This window comes from Acipenser ruthenus, chromosome 27, assembly GCF_902713425.1.
Source record: "Acipenser ruthenus chromosome 27, fAciRut3.2 maternal haplotype, whole genome shotgun sequence".
Taxonomy (NCBI): domain Eukaryota; kingdom Metazoa; phylum Chordata; class Actinopteri; order Acipenseriformes; family Acipenseridae; genus Acipenser; species Acipenser ruthenus.
The window spans coordinates 19,013,480-19,033,523 of record NC_081215.1 but is presented as its reverse complement, the minus strand read 5'-3'; the positions used below and the strand labels follow the sequence as shown (position 1 = coordinate 19,033,523).

The 20,044-nt window shown below is 35.6% G+C and overlaps 2 protein-coding genes and 1 pseudogene across 4 annotated transcripts; 1 reads left to right on the top strand and 2 right to left on the bottom strand.

Annotated features, from left to right (window-relative positions):
• Positions 1–2,182: 2,182 nt before the first annotated feature.
• tesmin (testis expressed metallothionein like protein) lies at positions 2,183–11,407 on the bottom strand. Of its 2 annotated transcripts, none has more exons than XM_059002252.1 (9): positions 11,240–11,407; positions 10,337–10,466; positions 4,969–5,154; positions 4,547–4,638; positions 4,385–4,456; positions 4,107–4,209; positions 3,536–3,673; positions 3,160–3,320; positions 2,183–2,887 (listed from the first exon to the last, which is right to left on the bottom strand). In XM_059002252.1, exons 2-9 carry the CDS (start codon positions 10,424–10,426, stop codon positions 2,704–2,706), a joined length of 1,026 nt encoding a protein of 341 aa, XP_058858235.1. In that variant the 5' UTR covers positions 10,427–10,466; positions 11,240–11,407; the 3' UTR covers positions 2,183–2,703. The 2 variants fall into 2 exon arrangements, with proteins under 2 accessions (XP_058858235.1, XP_058858234.1); XM_059002251.1 differs by lacking the exons at positions 10,337–10,466; positions 11,240–11,407 and adding exons at positions 5,754–5,836; positions 6,583–6,723.
• On the top strand, positions 10,995–15,107 carry LOC117432000 (C-signal-like; annotated as a pseudogene).
• Positions 14,995–20,044, bottom strand: gal (galanin/GMAP prepropeptide). Of its 2 annotated transcripts, XM_034053292.3 has the most exons (7): positions 19,900–20,044; positions 19,263–19,346; positions 18,599–18,653; positions 17,782–17,853; positions 16,513–16,599; positions 15,802–15,873; positions 14,995–15,673 (listed from the first exon to the last, which is right to left on the bottom strand). In XM_034053292.3, exons 2-7 carry the CDS (start codon positions 19,344–19,346, stop codon positions 15,621–15,623), a joined length of 423 nt encoding a protein of 140 aa, XP_033909183.1. In that variant the 5' UTR covers positions 19,900–20,044; the 3' UTR covers positions 14,995–15,620. The 2 variants fall into 2 exon arrangements, with proteins under 2 accessions (XP_033909183.1, XP_033909184.1); XM_034053293.3 differs by lacking the exon at positions 17,782–17,853 and having other exon boundaries at positions 15,003–15,673.

The following is a 20,044-nucleotide window of genomic DNA, read 5'->3' as shown; positions in this document are numbered from 1 at the left end:
GGAATTCTGATTGAACATTTTGAAGTTATGGATCAATACATGTTGATCGTGCATTATTTTTGGGTAGTAGGAATAGAGTTATTAGTGTATTTATATCTTTTGAATATCTGTAAAAACACTACAGAACCTGAAGAGAAGACTTTGGAGCAGGGCTACTCAACCCTGGTCCTGGAGGGCCACTGTCCCTCCTGGTTTTTGTTCCAACTGTACCCTAAATTACTTAATTGGACCAATGAAGTGCTTATTAGAAGCTTAATTGGTCAAATTAATCAATTTAGTGTAGTTAGAACAAAAACCAGGAGGGACAGCGGCACTCCAGGACCAGGGTTGAGTAGCCCTGTTTTGGAGGATTGTGTCAGTCATGTTGTGCATGTACACCCAACCAAATTAATTTAATATCCTGCACTGTAGGTGACCCAGGGGTTCCCAAACCTTTTTACCTGAGGCCCACCTGTTCAGCTGCATGAAGCACTGTGGGCCACTATTAGCACTTCTTAGGAAAAATGACAAATGACAAACATTTTTAAACCTGTGACACTGCTCAGTGTATATAGAAAACTGTATACTTAAAGGGTAAATCTATGAAATGGAATTGACTTCTTATAGTATTATATTGTTTACTGTAAATAAACACACTCTATATTGTTCTTTTTTCAATTCAGTTTGGGAACCCCTGCTAACCCACTCATTACCTACTCTTCAATTAAAAGCACTTTATAGCAGCTGTATCACTTTCTTCATGTGTTCTGTTGGTGGGCTGGTTTAGAACCGAGTCATTGTTTGTTGACTGTACGCTTATAAATGCAACTGAGTGGTGTTTCATGAATGATAATTTAATGAACCCTGTAGTCATTTTCTGTAGGTCTGTTTTTTAAGAGTAAAGTATGAACTCAAGTGTCAAATAAATGTCAAGGAGGTATTGCTATGTAAATGAATGCAGAAAGACAGTATGACCACTTTGAAGTTCTATAAAGGAAGTGAATGTGGAATAAAAAGCACAAAGAACACAGGTGTTTGACATCTTCACCTGATTACATAACCTGCATCAGGGTCAGCTAATATATTCTAACGAATTGCTAGTGCATGTTTTAAGTCCCCCTGAGTTTTGCCCTATACAGGTGTTATTGTCACCGAAGAACAGATGAATCATTTGAATGCATAAAATAATTGTTGTAACAGTTCTGGTGGTAATATCTGTGTCATTTCTGCAGGTATTCTGAGGGATTCCTATTGCATTTACTCAAATACTATATATATATATATATATATATTTAAAATTATTTTTGATAAGTCTGTGTTAATGTGCTTTGACTATGGGTTCAGGTGCTGCTCTTCAGTTTTACCATAGACATGTGTAATGCAAGCTAGTGTCTTTATATTAGAAAGTGCCAGTACCATCTAGTACATAGCAGTGTATTGCCAGCAAAACAATAAGAAACTTGAGCCAAAGTTTCTTGAAACTTGGGAGGTCCTAGCCTATGTTACATCTATTGCAGGCAGCTGTTACTATCCATTATAAACCTTACCCTGTAATTTATTATGAAAGGCAATCGTTTATAGCTGCCATTGACTAGCATGGTCACCATTATTACTTAGTAAGGCCCATCTCCATAATGTTATGTACAATTGGTGAAGGTCTCTCAAATCTGAAACTACTTACTCTTTATCCTCCAGTAAAGATTTCCAAACTCAAACTGCATGTCAGACACCTTATGAATCGGTAGGAGAGACTACATGGTTTACTTAAACATGATTGGCCACATATGCTCACCTTACATCAGATATGTTGTTAATGATTAGACCAGATTACATTAAATAATCTTGTCATTTTGAAAAGCACTATTTAAACTGTATTTTCACAGTTTAATGGTATATGTTTAAATCACATGGAGCCTACAAAATAAGTCTAGTAAATCTTACCTAAAATTAATTAATCAATTTGTAGGTCTGTCAGTTTCCTATATAAATGTGTCTTTTTTTTTTTTTTTTTTTTTTTTACAAAACATTGGTTGGCTGCTGGGATGGATAACCAAAGTTTATTTCTGTTGTCTTTAAATGAGTAGATTATTTTATGTTTTGTAATATGTGAAATAATCCCACAAACGCGGTAAATACATTTTTGTTAATTTATTAAATATATTATCAGATACAATCCTATGCAAACTATTTTACACTTTTATATAACAATATTTAACATATAGTAACTTGAAACTAGTAACTCTATATACACTGTCCAATATATATTTCTTTTTGAATAAAAAAAATAAAAGGCATTTAAATGACTAAAAATGTGAAAACCCTGAGCCAGAGGGTTTTAAGTTTAAAAAACATTAAAATCCTGAAATCAAGCTGCTTAAGAAAGATCCACACAAGTGCAACAGGATATAATTAAAAAGGTCAGTATAATACTGCCAGTATTCTAAGTAGCTCCACTAGAGTTTCTATGTAGGTATTGTTCAGTCATTATAGTATTATATTTTAATCCTTTATATATAAATACAGAAGAACCCAGTTTCTGTAATTTGCGAAACATCTCAATATATGCTGTGCTGCAAAGTAAAATATTTTGGTTTTGTAATTCTAACCCAAAATGACGATTTATTAATGAAAAAGAATCTAAAGATGATTGCACAATAACAAAAGCATATTGGGTATCAATGTAAAAAAGAGGAATCAATTGCACAGCTTATAAATACACTAGGGTTATAACCCACCAGATTTCAATGTTGACTGGACGATTTGTGTTAAGCATTGCCCAAACTCCTCCAAAATCATTTGCTCAGCTTGATACACAGAATAACCTTCTTTTTCTGCTACTTCAGCCTGAGCAAGCAGACAAGCACATGTTGCCTCGATCACATCGAATGTGATACATGCAAGAGGACACCTATCGAAATAGAAAAACATATGCATATCATAATGACCTATATACACAAGATAAAATAGGATATCATATAAAATGTCCATGTATGGTTACAGCAACCTTAAGATAGTGTTTTATAGCTCAGCTAACCAGATTAAAGTAGGCCACAGTGATGGTAAGTTATACTATGTGGAGTTTATTGTTTTATAAAACTTTGATTAAAGTTTCTCAAATATACCAGTGTGGCATCTTCTGTACCGAATTCAATTTATTTTTCTGGCGCAACGTTATCATACCTGTTTTGTTCACACCTTGCTTTGGGTGTGTTGTGCTTCAAGAGACTGGAACTTGTGTCATCGTCATAGCAACCCATAGTCATCACAGTCTTTCTTTCAGGGCTTCCTTCATAATTCTTACAACCAATACACTTACAAGTAGATGAACACATTATTTTGGCCTAAACAATGACATATGTAAAAGCTAGTTTAAAATAAAATAGATTTAAAGTGTGTTTACTAAAAAAAAAAAAGGTTAGTACAAAAGCTAACTCACAAAAAGTATATCAAATAGATATTTTATGCCATCGCAAACACAATGCCTTATAATACAATAATAATAATAATAAGATAAATATAACTCCCAGTGCTCCACACTCACAGCAATATTTCTTACCTCATAACATTCACAATAATTTTTCAGGCATCCAGAGCGTTTACAGTTGCAGCCCTTGTTGTGTCGGCCTTTGATTTCTCCAAGCTTTCCATTTCCTATCTTGGGCCTGAAGGCTTCAGGGTTTCTATCAAGACACGTCTAAGATAAACAATAAAGCAAAATCAAGATAAATCAAAGAAGAAATGGTAATATACCAGTAAAAACATTATTCTGGATTTCTCCTCAATTTAGACTGTCCAATTACATTCCCTCACAATAGCAATTCCCCACAACAGCTCAGGAGACCTCCATAACTAAGCTAATTGCCTTTTTACACCCAGGAAATCGAGAGAGGTTAAAACAGCCTCTGTCGGTTTTGCCTCCCTAACCCTGAAGAGCAGCTGAGCCAATGCAACGCTCTCTCTGGAATCCCCAGCGAGACCGGTGAATCCGCACAGGTAGGTGACAATCCTGTGCTCCCATGACTGTATGACTCACCCTGCACACCACACGGCCATGCTTCTACCAGGTACTGTACCAGATGTATATTCTGTTCATGCAAAAATGGCTACAAATATGGAGACAAAATTACCTTAATGGCCTTGAATCGGTCTGTTTCATGTTCCACATTGTTGCAGCAGTTGATGCAGTTGCAGTTGCTACAGATATCACCATTAGCAAAACAGTCACAATACCTTTAAAAGCACACAATAAAACAAACATCTTACGGACAAAATACATGATACACACTACTATCCAGCAGACTGCAACAATTAATTGGAGGACAATATTGGTAAAAATGTTGATAAATAACTGCATAATCTATACAATTTATAAACTGCTAAAAATATTTCTGTAAGAATTACTTACAGCTTCAGGCACTGGGACTTTGTGCAGTTGCATGGTTTTTTGGACTTTGAGTCCCAAACTGTACCTGCAAACCTTTGAAAACAAAATTAACAAAATCATATTTGTCATACCTTTCAATTATTTCCAATATTTAAAGCTATTATACAATCTTTTTGGTCTTACCCAAAAAAGGGCATTTCAGATTGCCCATTTGAACAGGACTCGGTTGTAAAGCTGCTGTTGTCTGGGAAGAGAGGGCAGGGTTTTTGATGAAACTGTTAAAAGAAAGACAGAAAGCATAGAATTTCTAAGACATTTCCCCACACAAAACAATACCTAGTGTAAGACTCTTTAGTAGCTGACTAATCAGTTTGTGACAGTGTATCTGTCTATTTTAATTTGATTTAAAGACAACTGCATTTGCCAGACAACATTGTGAATGACCCATATACAATACAAGTTTTGGATCCATTACTGTTTGGTTTTGAATCAGGTTCTGCACATCAGTATAGCAGGCATGTTACACAACCTGGGGATCAACTATGATGGATGATATGTACTGGTGCAGTAATCAGCTGCATCTTGAAAAACTACATCCTACATACCTGTGAAAAATAGTGTGCTGGTAGAATGTTGTAACCAAAATTGCTATTTATAGAAGCAGGAGAAATTAAGCAGCCAGGAGGCAGGTAGGCCGAGTTGGGTCTGATCATTGGCAGGGATGCTGGAGACATGTACTGCTGGGGTAGTGGAGGAACCATCCTCAGAAGGGAAAGATCACTGGACTGTCTCTATGGTGACATAACAGGAGGGTTTAAGACTTACTTTGCACTACTTCTGGAGAAAGCATGACTCTCCTGTGATTCCAGAGACTAGGAAATTCGAGAACAAGCATGTTATGTAATGAGTTTTATGAACAGGCACGTGTATATTTCTCATATGAGTCTATGATGGTTTTTCTCTCTTGACATTTAACTGACTGAAAGTTTCTCTTGCATTGTATTGCAGTGATCCATCTTATGTCAGCTGACATCACAAGCACAACGCTGTGATCTTGTGGGCTCAACTTTGAAGGCCACTGTTCCAGTTTAAATCAAATGAAAGGACACCCTGCAATATCAGACAATGAAACGAATCACCTCAGGATCAATACAATCTGAACGGATCATACCTTCATTTAGCTGACCCTACACCAGCCTAGGAGGGCTCAGTCTATGTAGCCCAACGAGATACCTATTTTAAGGTTTCATGTTAGGGTAACTAAAGTCACAAAATAAAGATTTGTTTTTTAAAAACATTTCTGACAGTATGACTCCAAAGGGTACCTCTGTTTGAACTCACCCTGCTCATACATTAGTTACTAGAGTAATAAGTTCCAGGATCTGCGTACCTGTGGTACAGTCATGCAAGCTGCTTGTGTTGCTGTAGCTGGTATGCTTCCTATTGATGTAGAAGCCATTTGATGAGTTATATCTAGATTCCAATTCAAATAGCGGGAATAAATGCCAAAAAGTCACACCATCACCAAGTAGTTAACCATGGAATATAACATTTTAGTTTTAGTTAAAAATATAAATCCACATGCTAGTATTATCAATTGCACGACACATCAATTGTGTGAAACTACCTGCTGTTGATACCAGTCTAAAAGTGGTCTAACAGGTGATTTAACACAATTATATGTGACACGGGGGTCATCAAAGATTATGCGTTTTAAAGAGAAAGACAGTTTAGCTTTATTAATTGTAGTTTAGTTTAATTGTTATTTAATTTAGTATAATTGTTATTTTGTGAATTTTACCAGGTTGTGTTTCTGATGTAACAGTTAAATTGAGGCAGGCTAAGAAAATATTAAAAGTATAATTACTATGGCTGATAGTATTCTGAATTAGCAATTCAAAAGCAGAATACTCATTTTGGAGTTGGTGAATGACATTATAAAGTGTTTTGTTTTTTTTTCTCCACTGAATTACAATAAACGAAGTCAATACTAGGTGGTATCAGTCTTCTGTTTTAACAAAACAAGTTAATCAACTGAACACAGATTTTGTTATAACAAACACAGTGCATATACTTATTAGTGCTGTACAAGTACATTGATGTTAGAACAATAGTAACACCCATGTACTCACATACAGCTGAACGTGTGATTACTATTAGAAAACCCCAATAATGAGGTTGATAGATACAGGTAGATATTGCTTTTGTTAAGGAGGTACCTTGTCCAGACATGGCGGCACTGTTTTCCATTCCATCTGTTAATGAATGGTTTTGAGAACACTGCTCTAGTTGCTGATTCTGTGGGACAACATGTAACATTTTCATCTGTCCTTGATTGCAACTGTTTAAAACCAGCATCTGTGAACCTCCTTTCAAATGATACAATACCTACAAGAAGAAGAACAAATCTGAAGGCTAAACAGAATATACTATGTAGGGGTGTGCTTATACTATTTTCCGAGTAAGTTGTCTTTACCAGGTATTTGTCATCAGGTAGAGTAATCCGTCGTATATCAGACTGCGGTGGGACAAGAGTAAGTGCAGATATGTAAAAAGGCAGATGAATGAATCATTTTTTAAATATCATTACACACAGCTGTAACAATTACTATATTCACACAATTATTGTTTTGAGATTCAGCTTTTATTAGGGACTCCCCTAAGTCCCTTGTTTAGAAAGATACAGGGTATTAATGCTTGTGACAGAGTAGCCGTCTGCCATGTGGGTGAGTGCATTCGCTGCTGAGTGACAGGCAGGAGATCGAGACAGAGGTTGAAGTTGATACGCCCCGCAGGCGAACATGATTTATTTACATATCAACACACTGAGCAGATCACGGGACACTACCAGCAATAGCAGTGCACAGATCACATACAAATCAGTGTACAAAAACTTTGGTAGGATCTACAATATCTGAACTAAAATCTGAATCTTCTCTGTTCAATATTAAACTAACGTTGCTGAAAAGATTGATCATGGTGGATAAACGGCTAGGGCAGATATGTGACGGGCGGATACGCTACGGATTACATTAATTAATGTGTTGATTTTAAAATAAGATAAGCTGACCTTCCATCACCTTTACAATTGAGTACCAATCAATGGCAATTAACTTCTACATTTTCCTCTAATCCTGAGCGCTGATATTTTCACTGCCGTACTGCCGTAACAAGGCAGTAAACTGACAATGAGATTATGCAGGTCCAAGGAAAGTGAAATAAAAATGATTTCATATCAAAAGTATAAAAGAAAGGTGTGACAAATAATCACTTCAAAATATAAATTAGTTTTATTTCATTTGGTCACGACAGCTTCTATTTTAAAAAACACTGTCAGATTCTGCAAACAAGGGAAACCGAGTGCTCGCATTTTTCTGTTAAGTAATTAACACATTTTATTCCAGCTAATTAATACCTAACAATTACACATTTCTTAAAGGTAATTTCTTTAAAAATATGAGCATTGGCACACCCCTATTACTATGCTTCAGCACTTAAACTTACAGTATATTCTGTTAATCAGTGTGTTTTGTGACTTTTTGTATATTTCAGCTGGTATGTTCTTTTTAAACTTAAATAGATCCATCATGCCTAATAATTACCTTACCCTAAGCTAATCACTCCCATGTTTTAACTGCAGCTAATACTGCTGGGGGTAAGACTGACCTACAGCACAGAAAGTGGCCAGGTACCAAGCAGCAGTAAAACACGTGGAGTTTTGAAATCTTTTAGTAATGTTCACCTGGCATAAATCTGGACCAGACACAGGTATTTTTTTTCCTGGAAGGTCAAACTCTTAGAGAACAACTGAGAGGGGTCTAGATGGCTGCTACAGAAGAAAATTGAGAAAAGAGGCAATTGCCAATTGTGTGATAGTGTGAACAATAATGCTAGCACTTTTATGTCCCTAGAAAAAAAAATTTGATAGTATTACATCTCTGTAATTGACTGCCAGTAAGAATGGAGAACTTACTGTGAATGTGTTTACTGTGGATTCCTGAACAATTGGAAGATGAATGAATAACCTGCATTCATCACTGTGGTCACTCTATATATACAAGTGGTCTTTAAGACAGGTTTGGTTGTAGGAAGAAAACAAACATTTGATAATACCTTTTTTAAACCACTAGATGTCGCTCTTACTGTTTGCAAGAATTGTCTTTTCAAAAAGCTTGCAATTCTGATTTGACATTCTGAATTTGGATTGCCTTATGCTTTTTGCTGTTGAAGGTAATCTCCAAAATGCTCAATTGTATTGAGATTTGTGGATTGTGCAGGTCAAGGAAGGTGACTTAAATCTGTCATAAGCACTTCAAACCAATCATGGCCAATATCTGCATTGTGAATGATCACATTATTATCTTGAAGATGTCCTGTCCTCAGTCTGGCAGCTTTCGTATTTCAGAATGTTTTCTTTTTTACAGTAGCAGTGTAAAATAGCAAAGTGACTTAAATATACTATGCTGTAGTGTAAAATATTGTGCTATATATAAGTTATTGTCAACATTACTACAAATAGAATCAGTATCAATTCAAAATGTACCACTAGCCCCCTCCTCTCCTACTACCCTCCCTTGTCATCTGCTGTCCACTAGGACCACATATTGAAGTATTTAAATGGTGGTTCTTACCAGCTGGCTGCTGTCAATTCTAGTCTGAGATCTTTGCTCATTTGAAAGTTCTTGAGAAGGAAAAACATTTTCATGTATTTGTGAATCCTGAATAAAAGTGTCTTCTGTGATGTCAGTTGTTATACTGGCAACAGCTTCTTTCACTTCTGCCTTCATTTAAACAAGTAAAACAGTACAGTGAAAAAGCATTCACATTACACTAAAAATAACACTGCTTCTGTCTTGGCTTTGAAAACGTCTAAATACCTTCTCTGTTCAGATTAAGAAATAACAAATCCAAGTAAATACCAGAAATATGTAAGAAGTCTATTTTCCAATAAATGTGAATAGATTTTTTTTTTTTTTTACACGTAGGACCATATTTATAAAACATTAAGGATTGTATTAAGCAATGTTTTTCTTTTCTTTTTTTTTTTGTTATTTCATTATTTTAATCAAGTTGGCAGTTCATGAAGCCTTTGTCAACTGTTCCAACTGAAGTGCTGTACATATATTGGAAAAGTATAATAAACTCCAAATTACCATGATCATTTTATATCAGACTTTTCAGTAAAGAGGTTAAAATAAACTAATTGCTCTTTATATGTAACTAGCTTTCTGTACAGTCATTATTATATAACAAAACAACATTGAGACAACAATGAAGCTAAATACCAACTTATTTAACACAAATAGCTTAAAGGCAAGTCATCAGTAATCTAAAAATACCAGAGATTGCAAGAAAATAACCCACATTGTAACATGTGACTTTTGTTTCCTGTGAAATTCTATTAGTTTAATCTCGAGATAATCATGATGAAAATGTAGCATATTTGCTGTAATGTTTCCTCACTCTTTACAGTTCCAGCAACTGAGTTAAAAAGAACACTGCATGCTATTTATAGAACTGTGTGTGAACTGGTCTAACAGGCTGCCAGCATTGCACAAAGCATTTGAGAAAGAATTCAGCACTGGAAAATGCATATACTATATGCTAATATGCTATATTTTTATATTTTTGTAGAAAAGTGATACAAACAATATCAGAAAACGATTGTACTGCATTGTCACATGATGATGTTGAATGTCATTTTATATTGTTTGGTTTTGCTAATAAATCTAAATAAAAACTTTTCCTTTTAAGTTTCTGAACCTGCAGTTCACAATACATATCTACAGTAGCTGGGCTACTTTATTTGATGTCATTAATGATGCACTGTTGCTAATAGGCAAAACATAAATGGTACAGGGGCAGCAACTATACATTTGTCAATAAAATAACCCAGGTGTAACTGTGTTAAACTAAAATGAGTAAAATAGTCATTTGAAACGAGTCATATGGCTTGATGTATTTTAACCTTACCGACATCATTCTGGCTTTATAATGAGCAAGGCCTTCTGGAGTGCAAGATCCCAGAGATGGTGAACTTGTAGTGTGTCCTTGATGCGCCATGGGAGCAAATAGAGATTGTGAGACTGCGACTGCAGGTAACCTGTACAAGAAAGGAGGTGCTGTTTGGAGACAAGACTAGACTGTAGTGTGCTATGCGATTCGTAATTAACATGTATGTCTTCATTGATTTTGCAAGCCAAAGTCTCAACATTCCTCTGACTGCCACTGAATGTGAAGAATGATGTCTTAAACCTAATTTTTTAAATACAAAATTAAAAAACAAGCTTTAGTTTAGCATCACTTTCCATAGGGAGCCAGGACGCCACTGAAATTGACATGACAGTCTACAAGGGATGTTCTAGAGGGATTCATGACCATTCCTGTACCATTCCTCATTTGGTATTCTTTTGAGACTGTAACAGGAAGCACTTACCAGCCAATCACCTACTATTTGTCAGATTTTATGTCTTGCCATCTTAACTGAAATTAACTTGCTACAGGGAGGAAGCTGCTTTAATTTATCACAAAGTATAAAAGTATGTGCTACATATGGCACTCCTTTTCATTTTTTTTTTTTTGTTCAACCCCCATATTTACCATGGCCCTGGCTTAAACTGATTTCTACGGCATGATTGTATGCCAGGTAAAATCAGCGATCGATATTTAAGTGTAGGCAGAAGGGAAGTAACATATAAAATGCGATCCTATAATTTACATTGCCGTTGTTCTACATCAAAACAATTGATTAAGGTGAAACTGACAAACACTAACAAACGTAACAAATGCATACACGCGTTTGTTAATTGCAATTTAGTCATATCAAAACGTCAGTGTGTTTTCTTTAAATTGTATATTTACGGTCCGATTTCTTACCAATTTCTCGAAACCAACAATATTGACTTCAGTCCGTATGAGACTTTCTCAGACGCCTTCAAACGGTATTATCTCGCGAGCACATCGTCTTCTCGTTGCTCGCGCTTGAAAGTAGGTGAATGTATAATCTTTACGATTACTTTTCGTTCGTCATTTGGCCCAGATTCGCTTGACATGAATAATTTTAAATTAGATTACAATCATTTAAATGAAAATTAAGTTTTTATCCACTGAAAGATAAAATAGTGATGTCATGCGTTAAAATGACATCATTATACAATTTACTGATATCAACATGTTAATCTGTTATGTATGCAACCCAATTGGTTTCGGGAGTTGAACCCTTTAGGACTGCTTCACAAACCTCTGGTCATACTCTGATTGTGAATGCATGCATGACCGGACAAGAATGTTGTTAAGCAAATTCATCATGACAGGCAGCAGCTGAAGCCTGTGTAATTCAATTCTGTTTCTGCTAGTGGATGGATATGTTTAGGGTTTTAAACAGGTATTGCACAAAGACACAATCTGTATTATATTATCAAAAATAAATGCATAAATAAATAGGTACAACTTTGAACTTAGTGAACGCAGTAATCCATTTATTTATATGTTGAAAATATATGGTGCACCATATATTTTATTAGTCTGTAAAATAAATATATGGATTACAGACTAAAATATATTTTAAATATATCACATATATTTTAAATATATAAAAAAGGGGCCAATTTCTATATATGAAAAATATAAGGATCATACTTTTCTACCATATATTAAAAATATATGTTTGTTCCATAAGGGATAATGTGCAAGTCCTACCTTTTACTAAGTTGGCAGATGCTCTGTGAATTCCTCCACTTTATATTTACTGTAACTGCTACAACATTAAAAGATCACTTTATGTGCAGCAGGTCAGGTCTGTTCTGCATAGATTAGAATCTGAGTGAGGGGCATGGGTGAGGCCCTAGTACTTGTTGCTGAGAAAGTTCATTTAGTTTGAGTGTTTTGCTAGTTACTGAATATGCATTCTGGAAAATGAAAAAAAACAACTTATTTTACTGCTTGTCAGTATTGTTTTCTAGCATGTTTTTGTGCCAATGGTTTTATAATTTAGCCACGGTGTGCCAATATATTAGGTTCATTTAGCAGTTTAAGAATTATACAAGTCTGTGTATTCCAATTGTTAATGTTTTTAGGTTTTATAAACATGTGCTTTTCTTTAGGAGCTGCTGGGTTTGGCTAAAAAGCACCCTAGCATTCATGTAGTGACTCTTGGTAAGTATATTTTCTGTGCTGCACAGTCAAACTTATACAGACTTCACAACTTTGCAGAGCCACAGCACTTGGGACCCACCTGAAGTTGGACATTTATTCACTTAGCTTTGAAGTTCATTAGTGTGGAAAAACATTCAGAATCACTTGGAGATCTTCTCATACTTGATGTCAAGTAGAAAACGTGTTTCTGTAATGCTAATTAATATTATAAACCTAATGTAGCATTGGCCACTGCCTGCCATGCGAATTAGGGGTTTCCTAGCAAGAATTAATATTTTTTGTGTCACATGAGGAAGACCCATATTTGAACTTCTATTTTCGTATCAAGATAGCATAGAACAGGCCTCCAAATACGTGGAGTCATTGTTGGGGGATGAAGGACTGAACTGCCTGATTGCCGAGTTCAAATCAGCATGAAGTTTTAACATCTACTCTCGTGTAATGGAAATCATTTGGTACTGTTGAGGCGGAACAGATTATGAAACCAATGCAGTTTCTCCCCTTATGATCACCAAGGTAATGGCAGCATTGAGGAAAGCAGCAAAGCAGGGCACCAGCACGGGGATTCACAGAACTGCAGTGGTCAATGTGTCCTCCTTGCTGGGATCCGTTGAACTGAACTGGGGACCTGGAGCCGAGTTTAAAACCTACCCATACAAGGCATCAAAAGTATGTAAGAGCTGATTTTGCATTGAACACCCAGTGCCACCAGTTTGTCTGGTGTTAAAATGTGTTAAAATTACTGTTTAGTAACATGTCTAATACTTTAAAGGAGAGCAAACCAATATTTTGAAATAAATAGTTTTGCTCTCTTTTGGTTCATCACATTTTTTTTAGGATATGCAAATATTTAAAATACAATGCTTTAGAAACATAAGTATCTTGGTACCTTTCTTGTAGGTCATATGTTTGTATAGCAGCATGAATATCCTCATTACACTGGGGATATACAGTATGAAATGAATGTACTTGTTGTTCTAGGCAGCCCTGAATATGTTGACTAGATGTGTAGCAGTTGATTTAACCCCTGAGGGAATTCTGTGCATGGCTGTCCACCCAGGATGGGTGCAAACTGATATGGGGGGCCCAAACGTGAGTGCTTTCTGTCCATTTACACACCATTTTACCTACAGATCGCAACAGGTACCTCTGTTGTTCCCTCTCATGAATAATGAACCACCTGTGTCTGATATGGTTCACCTTTTAAAACAACCATAACTAATGCAGTGGCTTTAAATTGAAAATGTTTTAAAAATTGATTACAGTCGTCCGTCGCGTATCCGACTGCAGTGGGACCAGAGTAAGGGCGGTTATGTAAAAAGTCGGATGAATGAATCCTGTTTTAAATACCATTATACACAGCTGTAACAATTAATATATTCACACAATTATTGTTTTGAGCATCAGCTTTTATTATGGAGCTTATTATGGAGCTCCCCTAAATCCCTAAAGCCCGCTCCTTCTCCACCCTTACTCCGCAGTGGTGGAATGACCTTCCTACAGATGTCAGGACTGCCCAGTCCCTGACCACATTCCGGCGCCTCCTTAAGACTCACCTCTTCAAAGAGCACCTGTAGAACTCCTCTGTTTGTATCCTGGGACACTATCACCCTTCATGTAAATGTGCTTTATTTTGCTCTTATCAGCCCCTATTTTACTGCATTTAATCCTGTACTTCAGAATACTGTAATCTGCCAAGTGTTTAACCTGTAGTACTTTGTATTTAATCACATCCTGATGTAACTATCACTATTTAATCATATCCTGATGTAACTATCACTATTACCTGCTGTATTATTGAATTGTGGTTTGTCAAACTTGTACTTTACTTGAACAAAAGTTATTGTATTTCTTGCTCTTATTGTATTACTTGTATTGTAACGCTTGAAATGTTTTTGCTTACGATTGTAAGTCGCCCTGGATAAGGGCGTCTGCTAAGAAATAAATAATAATAATAATAATAATTAATGCTTGTGACAGGGTAGCAGTCTGCCACATGGGTGCATGCATTCACTGCTGAATGACAGGCAGGAGGTTGAAGTTGATACGCTCCACAGGTGAACAGGATTTATTTACATATCAACACACTGAACAGCTCACGTTACACCACCAGCAATGGTAGTGCACAGAGTACATACAACACAGTGTATGAAAATTTTAGTGGGATCTACAATCTCTGAACTAATGTTCTCTGTTCAATAATAAACGAAATTGGGTTACTTGCCTAGCTGTTGGCGGTTTTGACTTGCTTACTCACTCTGCGGTATCCAACCCTGGTTCTGGTTCTCACTCACTCACACACACGCACACACACACACACGCACACACACACACACTGTGCTGAAGAGGTTGATCAAGGCGGATATGTGACAGGCGGATACACAATGGATTACTGTACTACCTTATATACAACTTGTAACTTCAACATCAAACACATTTTATTTATTATTTTTTTTTGTTTGTTTTGAAGGCTCTTTTAAGTAAGGAAGAGAGTATAAATGGGGTTCTCTCCGTGATTGGCAGTTTGTCTGAAAAGAACAATGGGGGTGAAGATTCTTTTATCCCATGCTACGCTATCAAAATACATTAGAACAAGTGAATCTGAAGTTATTTGTGTAACACAGTCTTTTCAAATTAACTTTATTAATAAATGGAGTTTGGAATTGGATGAATTTGAATGCATTAAAACACAACAATAAAATTATTTTCCACATTTTACAACTCTTGGGACTTTTTTTTTGTACACAGTTTCGTGCATAATAAGTTAACCTAGCCAGTCATTGGAGCACAACTGAGATACAAGGACTAGAGGACACAGTGAAACAAGCACTACAAAAAAAAAATCTTTGAGAACATGTAGCAGGTGCAGTTATTTAGTTTTATTAAGTAAGATATTTTTTCAAACAAACAAAAAAAAACTCATTGATATTTAACAGTAGTACAGAAAGAAGTAAATAGAATGTTCACTAACACCTGGCGTATTAGGAAAAGTATCAACAGGAGTCGGCTATATCGGCTTTGCTGCTGACAATAGCTCCCTCTAAAGCATTTTCAAGTTCCTGAATCCCAGAATCACGGCTATTGAATCACATGGACACTTTGGTTATGGTTGAGTCCCTTCTTCCGATGAGGGTAGATCATCTAGTGCTCCCATTTCTAAAGAAAAAGAAAGACCATTTACATTGTGTATTGTATAGTATTCCAAGTGGCCTGTTTGGAATAACTGCCAAAAGATGAAGTCCTTAATCATATTCAAGGTGAGAAAGTATTGTAGCATGACTTACCTTTCAGCCGTAAGTAGGACAAAAAGTCCACCACAGTCCGTATTACATTTTCATCTGGTATTCTTAGAGTACCTAGAAAATAAGGAGATCAGTTACATTACTGGTACTATTCTCAGAATGATGGATTTTTTTTAACACAGTATTACTGTATCTTTCAGGTGTTTCAGGTAGAAATTATTTTCATGGCACCTCTAAATGGATCAAAGACAGGTGAATAATGTCTGTTACAGTATGTACCCTGGCTGTAGATAGACATGTATTATAGTTCAACTGAAAAACAAGCTGTAGCCCCCTGTGCTAAATGTATACTTTTTATATCATGTATATTTTCATAACATTTCATTCATGTTTAATATCCCATTACATGTGTTCTCTGAAGTTAGGTACAGTAGACTCGCTAATTCAAACCAGCTGGGACCAAACCTTGTTCAGATTAGTGATTGGTGGTGATCTTTTTCTGTACCATGTTATAATGCCTTAGCCTGGTTTTACAGAGACAGCTGTAAACGTTTTATACACTCGTCACAGATTTATGATATTGAAGTTAGGTTTCTTTGGCTGTGTCAGTATGCATTTCATTATGATAGCTTGGCTCTGATTTCTAGGCTAATTCGGACTAGCAGGGTTCAGATTAGTGAGCCTGCTGTGTGATCTTTATTAGCTTCTTATTAAAACAAAACAAGAAAATGTCTTAGATGAGTAATACAATACCTGATTTAATGTCATCGTCAATCTGCAGCTCGCGTTTGCCTGGCAGACCATGCTTATCACTTAAAGATCTGTGATTGTCAACAGCATCTGTCAAAAAAATGCAGCAGTGTTTTGTAGTGTATAACACTGCACACAGAAAGCATCTTCATATCGCTGGCACTGGTATTAGATATTCCATAAACTAATAACATATTTTGCATGGTCACTTTCACTATGGTCTATAGATTTCAGAATGCTTCCAATTTGGTTCAAGCTACTTTTTCCATTCCATTATGGTTTGAAATGCCACTGCTGTTTATTCATGGAATGTTTTATATTAATTATATTATACAGTAAACAGTTAGTACACAGTACCAGAGAACTAGGAGTAGAAATCTTTCAATACTTTTTTTTTTACAGTACAATACAGCCACCTACACAACAGTTACCCTCTCTTAATAGACCTGCACCTATGCAGTAAGCATATTGCTAACAAAACAGCAAGCCTAAACAAAAGCACATAGAACAACCAAAAAAAGAAGAAAAACAGAAAAAATGAAACAGAAAACAAATCAAAGGAATTGTTTTGTAAACATCTGAAAAAAAAACACAGAAAGCATTCCCATGCTTCACAATTGTGCGGTATATATAATCTGCTTACGATTGTAAGTCGCCCTGGATAAGGGCGTCTGCTAAGAAATAAATAATAATAATAATAGTTTCTTAAAGCTGCAGTGTCCCATTTTCAATTTTACACTTAAATATGATACATCATAGTCTGTTTACCATCATAACTTAACCATTTGTGTAGTGTGCTTTATCAGAAAGCAGACTTTGTTGATTGTCTGTTTCACTTTAGCTGTAGCAACACTTTTGAAACATGCTTGTCGATATGTCTGTAAGCCAAATAAGCATGCTTCTGCTACAGCTTGCAGCGATAGGAGGTTACAATTGACTACGATCTGTGTTATAGCTCAGTAATAAAACCATTTGGAGCTGAAATCTTTAATGTCAGCTACTAAGGTAACATCCACCATAAATATGTACTTATTTTTAAGAGTATGGGAGATTGCATCTTTAACATTTTACAGGAGAGCTCTGTCTGTATGTAATCCATAACAAAGACCTTTTGGAACGATTCAAATTTAAAACAAAAAACCTGGGTTACTCTGAAGTATGTTCTGTATATTTCTCATTCCTGGACACCAAGTGTAGCCTAAGACAGACGACACCTTATCAAAATGTTGGGATTCCTCAATTGATTTACATAACCTGCAGAAACTATCTTACAGTTCCCATGTGGCTCTTCATTCCCCCTTGCACTGGGCATATCCTTTATCAGTAAAAGCTGATCAATACGACCTGAAACAAAGGATGATGGCCATTATCTAGTCTTATAGAAAGTGGCAACTGGCGATGATTCATGTGAACCCAATAGAAAAACAAAAGAGGACTGCAACATGTTTCGCTTTCCTTTCATAAAAAAGAATCAAGCACAATTTTAAGTGCTTTGTCAATACAGTTGTACGTAAAGTCTTTGGTTTATTTCACTTTTTTTTTGTATCGTCCAACAAGTTCTTATTAGGCTTGAACCACTGACACATACGCTGTGTTTTAAGTGCCCAAACTCAGTTCTGGAGCCAGTTCTCTACGATCTGAGAAAACTTCTTTGTCAGACATTGATACTCAAATTAGAGCATGTTTTAGTCTGGGATAATAACCCACACACAAGGCATCATTCTGAATACTCTGTAGATGCTTAATAGTATCCGTTATAATACAGTAGTTGTAGAATGCATCAACAAGTAATGACTACCAATTCTTTACAAATACATTTTCCAGTGGTTTGGACCCCATAAGCCAACATTAAGAGTGTTTGTGTTCAGGTTTGCATTAGGGAGGTGTATCTATATGCATACGGTACATACTGTATGTATGCATATGGTGCATAGCCAATTTACTGTGTATGGAAATGAATAGCAAGTTTATTTTCCTATTTTAGAGAGGGATGATGCCTTATATTTGTTGTTGATGCTCCTCTGTTTTAAACAGTGCTCCATTATGATATAAGATTATTTAGTTTACTGTGAGAATTAGGTTTACTTACGAGGCCCCAGTAGATAGCCTGCACTATTAAGTGTCCAACCCCTCTTTTCTTTTGCCTAGAAGGGAAAATGTAGAGTAAAAGTTAGTATTGTTTGATATACTACTAAAAAAATTACATTATTTCATACTGTCCAGATCTTCAGTACAAAATAGCAATTTTTTTAATGACTAGACGAACTGTAAAACAGTCTTATTGAAAGTAACATGTCCCCTTGCACTGTGGAAAAACGAAAGGTTCTAGTGACATAATTGTTGATGAAATTCCTCCTCTGGTCAGCCTATTGCTTTATTGAACAGTGAATGCAATGAAACGATAATACTTGCATTGGCTACAGTGGGTCAGTGTGGTAATAGTATAATCTTAAGCAGCCACTATTCCATTACCAAGATACAAAACTAAGAAAATGGCCTTAAAGGCATTTTACACATTTTGGAGGATCATATATATATATATATACAACATAGGGTTGTCGTTATACTGGTGCCATTGGTATACAATATCGACTACCCCTGCACTCATCAGATTCATCATAGAGGAACTAGACAGACGATCGTTTTAGATGCCAGTTACACACGGTTTGCTGATATGTTATAATTCAAGTAGATATTTTAAGGCATGTATATCCTATACGACACAGTGGAAATGAAAGAAAGGTGTAACATACCGAAAGAACCAGTCCAAAAGTCTCGGAAAGGGTAGAACAGAGGACTAAAGAAATACACAGAAACCCAACACACTTCTGAAGCATCTGAAACGACAAACACACAAATACCGGTACATCAATCGTAACTAAATGGCTAGTCATTAAACCATCTATTCCCACTAATAATTGCACGCATTTCTGCAGGTACTGTGCGTTTTAAAATACAATATATATTGCAGGTACTGTACTTCTCTTCTAGTTTTATTATAAAATATATCATTCGTTTCATTTATATCGACATGTTCTTGTAAAATATAAGTATATAAGGATGATCTATTATTTATACATCCTATAATCTCAGTAATACAAACTAAACGTGCCTATAACCTCAGTAATACAAGCTAAACATGTTGTCTAGTAGACAAACTATCTGAAACAATGTTTAGTATTTTATAAATATACTTTTAAATTTGTCTGAATTCCCCTTTTTACTCAAAATAGCTATAATCATATAACTTTATTGAAGTTTACAATGTAGGAAACCACCGCAAATATAATTTTCATTGACGTTTTTAAAATAATAATAATAATAATAATAATAATAATAATAATAATAATAATAATAATAATAATAATAATAATATGCATGCATGCTTACCTTGAATAGCAGGTTGCTTCTTAGAAGAAAAAAAAATACGTTTTAAAAGGAATGAATCGAGTTGTAGAGGTCTATACTGATTTTTTTAAAGCTATTATTGCATATGTACTAGAGAGAAAGTTTCCATTCTGCTGTTTGTGTTCAG

What these genes read in the sequence shown, in the direction of transcription:
- tesmin (XM_059002251.1), bottom strand. Translation starts at nt 6,721, where the DNA reads ATGCTGGTTTTAAACAGTTGCAATCAAGGACAGATGAAAATGTTACAT. An exon ending in TGCCGCCATGTCTGGACAAG is followed by an intron (nt 5,837 to 6,582) that starts GTACCTCCTTAA and finishes ATTGGAATCTAG; the next exon opens with ATATAACTCATCAAATGGCT. An exon ending in CTTGCATGACTGTACCACAG is followed by an intron (nt 5,155 to 5,753) that starts GTACGCAGATCC and finishes ATGTCACCATAG; the next exon opens with AGACAGTCCAGTGATCTTTC.
- gal (XM_034053292.3), bottom strand. Translation starts at nt 19,346, where the DNA reads ATGCTTCAGAAGTGTGTTGGGTTTCTGTGTATTTCTTTAGTCCTCTGT. An exon ending in TGAAGAGCCACATGGGAACT is followed by an intron (nt 16,600 to 17,781) that starts GTAAGATAGTTT and finishes TTTTTTTGACAG; the next exon opens with ATGCTGTTGACAATCACAGA. An exon ending in GTCCTACTTACGGCTGAAAG is followed by an intron (nt 15,674 to 15,801) that starts GTAAGTCATGCT and finishes CTTTTTCTTTAG; the next exon opens with AAATGGGAGCACTAGATGAT.